Consider the following 12,764-nt stretch of genomic DNA (forward strand, 5'->3'; position numbering starts at 1 on the left):
TGCTACCTTGATTTCTATCATTTTCCAAGCTGTTAAGTTTCTGCTTTTCAGAGAGTATCCTGTATTCTAAGTTATCTATGAAACGTCTCATTCTCTTTCATTAGAAACTGGTGATTCTCATTGAATAAGGGCCACAGATTTGCGAATGCTTCTGTTCTAGAGCACTGTTGAAAACCCGAAGTTGGTTCTGAAGTCAAAATATCACCCAAGTTGAAAAATTTATCTTCTTTTTAGCTAAGACCAGCACATCCTGACTGTCCAGCATATGATGGAGGAAGCTATTTTCTGCATTGGGCTCCACCTGCCTTACTATTAAGAAAAGATACCCTCCTTATATTGCTGGCCTATCTTCTTGAATTCACACACTTACTTCCTGGCTCTACTCCTTCTCTCGTGCCGAGAGCTGTGAAGCAGATCCCCCCCCATTGATCAAAAAGATGAAAAGAAACCACCTTTCCACTACAAGACCTTAGCCAGTTAAATATACAGAAAATCCAATACAGCACTCCATATCCATATATTTCTACAGTATTATTTTACATGAGGGAAGCACAGGACGGAAAATAAACCAGCCAGGAAGAGAGGCAGAGCAAAACAGGTCAGGGCAAAAATCCCACAGTTTAACATAGGAATACTGCTGAGGTAAGGTAAGCTATCTATCTCAAAGTTACATTACTGTGCTCAGTCTCAACAGCAGCTCTCAGTCTTTCCTTTGTAAAAAAATTCACTGATGTTTCTGAAACATAAAATATAAACATTAAACACACCTGGAATTCTTCACTGTGTAGCTGAGGAAGGCATTCATATTGTAGAAGTTCCAGCTTAACCACTTTGGTAGTCGCTCCCCTCCTTCTGGGCACCAGATAATTTCATTATCCATTTGCATGAAAGCTAACTGCTCAGGACCTGTCACTCATACCAGGACACACTTTTCCCCACTTTAGAATTGTGGAAAAAAACATGGCAAGGAAAGAGCAGGGACGAGTAGCAGGTATACTAACGTTTTTTCGTTTTTATTTAATAATTGTTGTATGGAAGGTCATAGTGAACTTTTGGCTTAAAATGATAGTTTGGTGAAATAATGGTGCGTGCATGCTTGATTCTTGTCTTAATAGAAACTTTTCGAAGCACACGGACAACATCAGTAGAAATAAGCAGAAGAAAGAAATGCCGGTATCTCCGTCCAATTCTAGTTCTATATTCAAGTGTTTCAAGTGGATGGAGAATCTAATCCCTGCAAGTGCAATGCTTGCGAGCACAGTCATAGACTTTATTACGGGCAACAAGAACATGAGTACATAGACTATTTTCTGAAGTGACAGGGCTGGCAGGGTGAAAGAAGCACTGAAAAACATCCAACTAAAGAGACAGTAAACCAAACAAAAAACCCCGCCAAAACCAAACCTTTCAGCAGTATTCTATTAAGTCCAGACCTAACTTCGCTGAGTTATATAGCTTTTGGGAGAGATTTTTCTAAGGTAATCCTGGATTAAACAAACATTTAAACGTTTTACCTATAATGAGAACAACAAAATATAAAGAAGATTCTGGAACAGAAGCCAGAGTGATAGGCTTACTGAAAAAGAGAACGAGCAAGGGAAAAAACAAGCCAGTTGAAGTCCAACTCTGCCATCAGTGCCCCTGTTACATGATGCAGTTACACCGATATAAAGGTGTGACTATACTTGAACTAGCTCTTTTGTAATTGCTTGGGTAATAGTAATACTTGAGATACGTTGCTGTGATTTGGCACAGACTAACCACATGTTTACATAAAGTGAGGCCTGCTTATAGATGCAACAGAAACACCCCAAACAAAGAGAGTGAGCGGAGTTTATGTGATAAAGCAAGCACTCATACATTTTGGGGGGGGATGAGGAACATAAACGGTCTTCTACTCCGCTAAAATTAACAGCACAATTTTCCATCACAAAGAGATGTGTTTTGAAAACCAGCAAATGCCTCCATAATTGTTTTAAAAACAAAAGAAAACAAGAGGATAAATAGAAGAAACATGTACAAAATAGAGAGGAAAGGCTGAAATTAATTTTATTTCACAACGCAGAAGAATAAGAAGTGTACCGAAGTAAAGAAAAGCACTGAAGGAAAATAAGGAAAACCAACACTTTACTGTAATTACTTATTACCTTTTTCCACGACATTTTATTGATGGTGTTTCATGGATCATCAATAAAGTAGCACTATAAAAAGCCCTAGAATCTTATTTCCTTCTGGTGTTTATGCTAGATTGACAGTAACTAGTCCATGACAAAGGGGCAACCAGTTCAGCTTGAAGACCTGATGCAAAAGCAAGGGGAGGAGCAATAATTTTTTAATAATTAAAAAAAAAATTCAATAATAATGTGTTAACATTGAAAGGAACACCATGTGAAATGAATAAATAATTAGTTTAAGGGTAACTATTTTCAAAGCAAATGGACTACTTCTGTTACCAAGAAGATGGGCATTTGAGAGCTAATAAGACAGCGAGGCATTCAGCTTCCAAACCATAAAAGGTGAGAGTTAATATTACACTAATGAGCCACAAGCATTCTGCTGGCTTGTTTTTTATTAACACTAATAAATGAGCTCATAATACTGATCAGAAGTGGGTTTTTTTTTTCTCCACACATCTCACAAAAGAATTTCAGGTGACAAGTACTATGATACATATGGTAGAAACAAACAGCTGTGGCCACAAAGATGTTTTGTTAACTGATGATTAATATATTCAGGAAGCAATCACACTATTCATTAGTAAAAGTTTACAAACAGTAAAAAGTGCATAACATTTGAAACCAACAACAACACAAAAATATATATAATATATATACTATATATAAAGAAAGTGACATCACCTCCTGTTAATAAAAGAAAACAAATCTTCTGACTTTGTGATTGGTGCTTATGTGATTGCCATGGTTTACTAGTCAGTCACTCTCTTTACTCACCTTAGTCACACAGCGGTGTGGCTGCCCCATTTTGCAGTATTTGGCCTCATGTATGGCCTTGTCTATTGGGGTGGGATGGGGGGGGGGGGGGGGGGAGGAAATCAGTCAGCATAGCTACTGCAGAATGGGTTATTAATTTGTAGACACTTTAAGTAATCCTCTGGAAGGACAAGCTGTCCTGGTATTTCAATGAAGGTCCAGTTTGGACTGTTATTTTGGAAAAACTGAAATGGGAAAAATACAGTCTTTTGGGTGCTAGATGCCAAGTTTCTCACTTCCCTCTCCACATCCTAGCCAAAAGGCTGCTAGGGCAGCTTCTAGCACTTGGCTGGACCTGGTGCCTCAGCGACAGGCCACTGGCTGTGCAAACTCAACAGCCTGATCAACTGGGGCAAAGGCAAGGAATAGAAAAAATAGTCCCCCTGGCTGCATCCAGCCCATGATCCACTAGTTGGACTATCCTGCAATCTAAAACTCATTCCAGAATACGTAATTGGCAATAACCTGTGCCAGTTATTCTCCCGTGTGTAAACAAAGGCCCATCTTTAACAATGTGAACCAGGAAAATCTCTAGCACCACGGAATTTGTCTGAATTTTAACCCATATAAGGGTATAATTGTATTCTTAAAACTACCATAACAATAAAATACTTGGACTAACATTTTAAAAAAATATCTCAGCGAAAGATTAAGAAATTGGGTGTAAAATTAGAAAAATGGGGAAGAGTAACATAAAAGATTCAATTTGAGTCTCTGATATGCAACTAACTACAGGCAAGTGGCAAAACTGTACCAAGGACACAAAACACGCTGAAGTATTCACATTAACAAATCGTTTTGAAGGCTCATCTAGTAACAAATTAGAGTGTTGCTGAGTCATTTAGATTTAGGCATAATCAATTTAGCGGTTGACATTTTAAATCTATCATGTGCACATCACCACATTATGCAAAAATCCAGCCCTTTCAAAACGCGTGGTAGAAAAATTCACAGTAACAGAAATATTCTTCATAAGCAGTTGAGAAGGGGCAGTGTGGAGCATCTAAGTCGTACAATACAAAAACCATTGTAAATAACAGAGCTGTAAAACAGATGCAAAGTTCTAAAAACAGTGCTTTCTTTACAGTTCTTTCAATGGGTGAACACTTTGGCCAGAGAATTTTAAACTCTGAGGATCACACAAGCCTTTTCTTAAGATACACAATTAGATCCTCTGACGTTTCAAAGGCCGTTTGCTACAAGTTTTACCTGTTCTACTTTCTAAAAGTGTTCCCATCAAGTAGTCATTATGAAGGGATCCATCTGATGACACTATCCCAAAAAAATCAATACACGTTCAACCATTGCTAATGACAGAGGTAGAGAAAATTCTGTCTTCTGCCACAGCTTGTACCCCCATTTTTAGCGTTGTGTTGAGTGGGTTCCAGCAGTGAAGACACATGCACTTTCTTTTCCACCAGCTTGCTCATGGAAACAAATTTGTTCCAGCATGCTCCTGTAGTCTGAAAACATCCAGCAGCTGCTCCAGTCGGTCAAAGTCGGATGTCAGCTTTCTTGCTTTGCTGCCTCTCCTTGGGCCTCCCCGGTTTGCTCACTTGGATTTCGTTGTGCATCTCCTTCTCCTTCTATAACAGACAAGAAAAGGACAAGTGATCCACCCTACACCAAAAAGGTCTTGCTCCCAGAATCCCAACTGTTCATCCACCAGTCTCAAAAACAAAGCAAAAAGAAATTGAAACTGAAATCTTGCATTGAATATGAAAACTTTTACTACTAAGATAGCCATACTTTGCATCTCAAGAGGCACCTTCAAAAACAAATTCCCAGCCGCAAACACCACTATCATTTTAAGTACAGACCTAAAGTAGCTAGAAAGGAAAGAATTTAACAAAACTAGTAGGGTATATTTGACAATTTATTCACTGTGACAATATACGTGAAAAAAAACTCATTACACCGAGTCTGAACAGAGTTTACTATAAGGAGTTGTAATGTCAATAAAAGCAATAGTTTGTTAGAACTGTGTTTGTTTTGTGCATCCATTTTCAGTACCGTGCCCCACGGCGTCCAGTCCAGCTGTCTCGCTGCAAGCCACAGAACAATCTTTGGAACAGAAAACACCTTACAGGGGCACAGTAAGCAGACAGCTCATAAAGCCCGTCTAAAGAAGGCTAAGTAGTGCATTGACAATGGTCTATTAGTATCTATATGCAAAGTATTGTGTTTCACCTAATGATTACAGACCTAACAAGTTCAGACCGCTGGAAGCTAAGTGCAAGTAAGACAGAAGCCCCTAACACTGGACTAATTAGCTCTACGTACATAATAAGGAATAATGTTAGGTAAAGAATAATGTTAAGACATAAGTTGTCTCCTGTATCTTGTAAGGATTCTGAGTAATCTGTATTGAACTGGTTTGACAGAGCAGTTAAGAGAAGAAAATTCCATGGGCTAAGCTGTAAAGATGTCTAAGTAGAGGTAGTAGTGCCCCTTAACTTTAATCTGTAGATCATTAGAATAAAGGCAGAGTTCTCAATACAGATACTTATTGCTTCCTCATTTCAAATCACACTGTACATCTGCAACTTTATTTCTGTTTACAGAAATAAGTGCCATAAACTGTATGGAAGAAATGGCATATATTTCTAATGGAAAAAAAAGTTCTTTGTATTGCAAAGAACTCAGACGTGGTAGCTGTGTTTTGTGCATGCACTGAGTATTTAGGTGGCAAAATGCCTCAGAGGGCATGGGTAATTATCAAATTCAACCTGATGGAAAGTTGTATGGAAGGCTAATTAACCTATTAAATGGTGAGTTTGTTCTGTTCACTATGGGTTGAGTAATAAATTAATTTTTTTTGCAAGGCACTTTCTCAGAAAACTCTATTTCTCAGTTTTATCTCCCACATTACAAAGGATTCTATCAGGATGGATTTACATGGAATTATTTCCTATGGGACAGAAATCGCTTTTGCCTAAGTTATCCAAACACTTTCTACAAAGCCTCCTACATTTGTTCTGATACTGCAAAGTCCAGGTGAGTGGAATCTAACTTTTTTATTATTCCTTTTTTTTTGCCTGCTCTTTACTCCATTTATTCTGACTACTAGGATGTCTTTAATATCCCTCATACTATCTGGGGAAGTCAAACGTTCCTGAAAGAATTCTTATTTAAAGACAAAAAAAAAAAAAAAAAAAAAAAAAAAAAAAAAAAAAAAAGACAAAACCAAAGAGAGAAAAAACCTCGCAAGGTATTTGTGCTTAAAACAAAAATCATCCTAGACACAAAGCTCAAACATTTCACTACCTAAATATTAAACACAGTGCACAAAGATTCAGAGAAAGAGCACTAAGGTTCTAGTATACCACTTCTTAAAAGTTTTCCTCAACTCCCTGAAAAAACTCACTAGTCTAAATCTATTTAATTTATAATACACTGTCTTGGTACTACAGACTTTGTCTTTCTGCTGCAGAGCTCTCCTACCAAAGGCCTTCAAATCTGTTTATGGAATTACTTCGCTTCTATATTCCAAGAATCCCAAAATCGCCTAAGCACACTCTTAAACTGTTGTTCCTTAAAAATATGATAGCTAGAAGCTCTTAAGAGCTGCAATTCTTACACAGCATTTCGAAACCAATAGCCAGTATTAAAAAACCCCAAACCAAATAATATGATACTGTAAACGATAATACAGTTGTGCGAGTTGGTAAGCTAGCAACAGTCACAGGTTCTGCTAATGTGCAGCTTTCAACTCATTTTTCTTCCTGTAACATTACTGATTCTTCAATGTCTATCAGTGTTCCCAAAGCTTACACCTAAAACATTCCTACCATGAACTAAAATCACTTTTCATCGCGAATTTCTACAATCAGTCCTTCATTCCTGTTCTGTATGACTTCGATGCCTCTACTAGCCCCATTTTTTTGTAGATGGTTGGACCACTACAACTTTTACAAGGAAGTCTCCTTCCCACTTCTGCACTGAATTAGTGCTCTGTGATATATCTGCAGACACCTAGAAAACCAGCTGTTTGTTTTAGACATTAGACTTGCAGAGACTGGTCCTTGTTATTCATTGTACTTTTTCCTTACTACTTTATTTAGCTATGATCACCTGTAAAGTGAACTGAATAAAAAGTTTCTTGGAATTGCATTGGTTACCTTGAGAGAGAGCTGGGGAGGTGAGCTACCTGCTGATTTCCCTACTAAAAATCTTTTGCCTTCTGTCTTACGATTTCTGTGGCGGTTTTTTACTTACCAGAGGTACCCAGTGTTGCTTTTACTAAATTAGATAAAATGCATTGCCACTGAGTACTTAGAATCTGTATTTTGAAGTTTGGTAAGTATGTCCATTCCATAGATATTAGCAGGTTGTTAGCTTATGGACAAAGAACACTGGAACATTTGTTTTGAAGGGAGAGTATTATACAGTAATTACATGTATTATATGTAATTATGCGGTAAACTCTTGATTATCTGTTGTTGGCTCATCAATGAGGGGATTAACCACCGCTCACTTCAAGTATCAAATAGTGCATGGCAATAAATGTGTGGTCTTTGTACATGGCCTCACTCCCTAGTGTTGCTCAAAGCTGTTCCTGTTCTTTACAGGAAATGTATCTGCAGGCTTTTTGAAGTGAATGTACTAAATATGCTTGGGTAACTTAATTTACATAGGTTTTGTAATAACTTCTTTTTTTTTTTTTAACCTGCATTATCATGCTCTGCCATTACTCCATGCAGTTGAAAGAAAATGTACTTGCACTTTTGCAAGAAAATGCATATAGCTGTAATAACAATAAAAGAAAGAAACAAAAAGAATCAAACTTAATGTCTATATTTTTATAATTAGGTAGTCCTTAGCATAAACTGGTTGACATGCACCTTGAAAGAAATAAGATATAACCTCCAAATGTGTTTTCCTCTTAATCCTGTCAAGTGTGATGCGTATATGCATCCCCCACAAGCACTAGTATATTCTGAACTGGAATTTGGGATGCAGCTTTTACTAAATTTAGATAAAATGCATTGCCACTGAGTACTTAGAATCTGTATTTTGAAGTTTGGTAAGTATGTCCATTCCATAGATATTAGCAGGTTGTTAGCTTATGGACAAAGAACACTGGAACATTTGTTTTGAAGGGAGAGTATTATACAGTAATTACATGTATTATATGTAATTATGCGGTAAACTCTTGATTATCTGTTGTTGGCTCATCAATGAGGGGATTAACCACCGCTCACTTCAAGTATCAAATAGTGCATGGCAATAAATGTGTGGTCTTTGTACATGGCCTCACTCCCTAGTGTTGCTCAAAGCTGTTCCTGTTCTTTACAGGAAATGTATCTGCAGGCTTTTTGAAGTGAATGTACTAAATATGCTTGGGTAACTTAATTTACATAGGTTTTGTAATAACTTCTTTTTTTTTTTTTAACCTGCATTATCATGCTCTGCCATTACTCCATGCAGTTGAAAGAAAATGTACTTGCACTTTTGCAAGAAAATGCATATAGCTGTAATAACAATAAAAGAAAGAAACAAAAAGAATCAAACTTAATGTCTATATTTTTATAATTAGGTAGTCCTTAGCATAAACTGGTTGACATGCACCTTGAAAGAAATAAGATATAACCTCCAAATGTGTTTTCCTCTTAATCCTGTCAAGTGTGATGCGTATATGCATCCCCCACAAGCACTAGTATATTCTGAACTGGAATTTGGGATGCAAAATATTTTTTACCCTCTCTTTGGTTTGGAAAGACGTGACAGGATAATACACTAATACTCATATGAATGATAATACAATGCATTTTCCAGTATTTATGGTTTGGAGGCTTTTATCCAGCACCTGGGTGTACTAATAATAAAAAAATTAAATATATTTTCGTTGTATCTAATTCAGACTGCATAACCTCCTAAAGAAGTATGCAGGCATTTTTGTGTATCTACTACCTAAGGTAATTTTATGAGCAACTCTGTACACTTTTCTGCAATGATTAAGTTACCCAAGCCGCAAAAGAGGTCTCCAAGAAAAACTAAACAGACTCCTGAATTATGTATTAAAAATTAGGCTAACAGTTATTTAAACCATTCTCAGCACTACGGAGCTAACTACATGTACAAAATGCATACCAACATCTATTACAGGCACAAAGTCACATTCTTTTTATAGCTCACAAAAGAACACAGTTCTGGCTTACAATCACTCCACCAGCTTAACTTAAAAATAGTGATTGTTTATGTCTTCTAAATGGACAAGATCAAAGACAATTTTGGCAAGTGTAAATTTGAGACTGAAGAAAATTAAAACAAGAAAGAAGGTTGGCATTATGCATTTCAAATGCCACCTACTTTATATTTTTCCAACATTTTACACGGATCCCCATATTAAAATAAATAGACACACCTACACACATGCCAATAAAGCTTTTCTTTTAAATAGAAAAAAACTAAAGGCCCTGCCCAGCTAGAATTGCATGCATCTAGAAGCTAAAGGCCCCAAACTGGCAACTGCAGAAGGAATGACTTAGGATGTAGATTAGTCTGAAAGCCAAAAAAAAGAATCCCTCCCCAATCCAAACAGCCCTACAACCACCCAAATGTTACGCTGCCCACATCTGATTGTCCAGTGATGAGCCTGCCTCTCAGAACTCCTGTTGTCTCTGAGAAAAATATGTGCACAAGCAGGGCAGCTGCTTACGAACAGTTTGTTCTTTGCTGCATCTGTTTTCTTCTGCTGTTATTAAAATAAGCATAACTCTTCTTTCCTAAGATCTGAAATGGGCTTTCAAATATCTGTAAGATCCATTCATTAACCCCCACCCACATAACATAAAAATAATTACACAGCCGTATTACTATTTTTGTTTAACGTAAGGCTCTTCACTATATGCTGTCCCTTCTTCCTCTCAACTGAAGGTGCACAACCAGCTAAAAATCTTGGTAATATTAAAGGTGAAGTAAGATTTAGGATTGCATTAGTGCTAATCACCTTAAAAGGAGGACAAAGGATCAGCAGAAAGGGGAAAGAGAAAATTCGCCCAGAAACAAAGATCCAATTAAAACAAACAACAATGCATTGCTATAGCTCTGTCCTCTGGCAGCTGAAAACAAAATTAGTCTCCACAATAACCTTTCAAGCAGACACACAGCTTCTCCTACAGGCTTCAAACCAAAGAGCTTCCATTAAAGGATATTATGAAGAGCTAAGTTTTAATAAAGACTTCCTTATTTTCTTCCTTATACTTGATTTTCCATAAAATTTATCTTGGACATGGACTCTGCCACTAGGCACTCACTGCAGAATGACTTCTTTTTTCAGTAATACGTTGTACTTTCAAGTAACTACCCTTCCCATTTATGAAATCTAGGCTTCTTATTGCAGGCAACCCCTGCTGATATTCCAATTATCAGAAAAAAAATATTTTTTGTTGCTGAAGGACAAGGGAGTAATGCGTGCACATAAACCACGCTTTGTGTACTACTCATTTCATTTTAGTATTAAATAAATGAAAGACCAAAAGGTACTCACCTGCTTTGTTTATATCAAGCTCTGATAACTTTAAGGCCAGTTCACTAGAGTTCCCACCCGGAGAGGACACGAGTATGTCATGTAACGCATTTCTTCTACCTGTTCTTCCTGAAGCAATAAAGTCTGCATATGTAGATTCCACATCAGTCATTGCTAACAAATATCCACATAGCAGTACCTGGATGGAGAAAAGAACAACACTTAGAACACCAGGAAAACAGATAACTTTATGGAACAGGAATAGAAGAACTAGAGGGTTCTCACTGTGGAGTAGACTGGCTGCAAAAGAAGATGCCTCCACCTCAAAATTTGGAGAAATTGGAGAAGAAACAGAGTAGAAAGCAAAAAAGGTGTGTGGATTTTATGCCATCTGTATTCAAGAATACTTTAAACGACTTCATTTTTCATACTTCATAAAGTGCTAGTGAGTACTTTATAAAAGCAATGACCTCAGCAACATAATTTCTTTATAGAGCTGTCTCTGCTTTTAATATTAGCTGGGAAGTAGGAGGTAGATAGGGGGTGGAAGAAAGTTCTTTTCTGCACAAAATGCAGAGTGTGAGGAGTAAGAAAGTACAAATCGATAATGCTTTTGCATGCAGAACACTGTGCTCATACACAGGCACGGCTATGTTTTGTGTATTTTCCTTTCTGTTAGTACGATTAGTTTTGGCATTGTATACAGACCTCTTCAGACTCAACTAATTTATATTGATGTGGTAGTTGCACTAAAGTGAATGCATTACCATAAAGTCACTGAAACGAGTGGAGACATGCTAACAGAGCAAGCAGAATAGCTAAACTGTAATGCAGAGGTTACAGAACCATGCTCTGTAAGCTAGATGTCAACTCATAACTTCTTTTCATTAGGAAATAATTATTTCTCATGTTATTATGGAATAATGTGATGATGTGCATTAATGTATGATCTGCCAAATATACAAAGAAACTCCTGTTTCAACCTCATTAAGAGCAAGATTTTCATCCCTGCTGGAGTATCCACTGTATCTGCTATAGAACTAATCTGTTAGGGGTTGTTTTTTTTTTTCTTTTTCTTAATTTATAGACTTGTAAACAGAGAGTGGGGGCAGGGACACAAAGGTGACATTGTACAGCTGCATGCAGTGAGAAGCTTTAGCTGTTATTACTAAAGTAGCTGAAACGTCACATTTGCATAGCATACAAATCTTTTTAATCAGTTGGTACTGCAGCTGCTGGACACTGAAAAAGCCCCTGAAGTCATCACAAACACGAACAGCAACAAAAGATTCAGCTTTCTCTCTTTAAATAAAAAGAAAAAACCCTCATTTTTATAAACACTTTTTATTTTAAAAGTAGATACATAAAAGTCAACAACCAACCCTACCCCACCCTCAATTCTGAATAACTTCACAAATCCTGTCCATTCTTCATCTTCATTCTAGTCCTCACCTCCCCAGCTTCAGTCAGCTGAATGAGGGTGTACAGGTGATGTGTCTGAGAAGCCAAGAAAAGGGTTCTAACACCATGTTTTATTTAGTCTAAATAAAACGATATCAAGTATCATTGTGAGACTTGATAGAATGACTTAAAAAGTTCATTGCTATCAAGCTTTGGTGCCCCATGCCAAATGCTGAATGGCTGACAGGGTCATTTTACTCTTATGAACAACCACTATGAAACAGGAAACTGCTTAAAAAAACCCAACCAACCGAAAAACCCAAACACAACCAAAAAAAAAATCCCACCAAAAAAACCACCCCAGAAAACCTAACAACAAACACCTCGGGAATGGAAAGAGGTCAGCATTGACTAAAAGCCTGCCTGACACACATAAATGGTGTAGTGCCTCTCAATTAACAAATGCCTTCAGGAGCATGAGAGCACGTGCATTTCTTCCCATGATGTGCCCTCTTCTTGAAACACTGCAAGAATATTGAAGCAAATGAGAAGTCTACCATTTGTTCTTTGCCCAAGGTGCAGACATCTCAATGTCAAATACATCAACCACGTAGTACTGAATCATATAACTTGCAAAGGTGAAAGGAAACAGTGGGGACAGTTGTGATAAGGTTATGAAAACAGCGCAAGTTTTCAGACTTATCTGACCTGTTCATTGAAGAATATGATCCAGCAAGATCAGAAGATAAAAGATTTTAAGTGAAACTTACGTGAGCTGTATTTGTTCATGCCTGTTATTGCAACTGGCCTGCAGAAAATGAAATGCACAACCTGAAAGTAATCAATGTACAGGTTTGGATTTTGTCGTTAGTGTAGCACCAGTCCAAAGTCATCATAGCTAT

General features: G+C 37.3%; 1 protein-coding gene across 1 annotated transcript; it reads right to left on the minus strand.

Annotated features, from left to right (window-relative positions):
- Positions 1 to 2,864: 2,864 nt before the first annotated feature.
- Positions 2,865 to 10,656, minus strand: PKIA (cAMP-dependent protein kinase inhibitor alpha). Its single transcript, XM_009634480.2, has 2 exons — positions 10,483 to 10,656; positions 2,865 to 4,576 (listed from the first exon to the last, which is right to left on the minus strand). Exons 1-2 carry the CDS (start codon positions 10,631 to 10,633, stop codon positions 4,497 to 4,499), a joined length of 231 nt encoding a protein of 76 aa, XP_009632775.1. The 5' UTR covers positions 10,634 to 10,656; the 3' UTR covers positions 2,865 to 4,496.
- Between the last annotated feature and the right edge of the window lie 2,108 nt (positions 10,657 to 12,764).

This window comes from Egretta garzetta, unplaced genomic scaffold (assembly GCF_000687185.1).
Source record: "Egretta garzetta isolate BGI_Z169 unplaced genomic scaffold, ASM68718v1 scaffold251, whole genome shotgun sequence".
In the NCBI taxonomy this organism is placed as follows: Eukaryota; Metazoa; Chordata; class Aves; order Pelecaniformes; family Ardeidae; genus Egretta; species Egretta garzetta.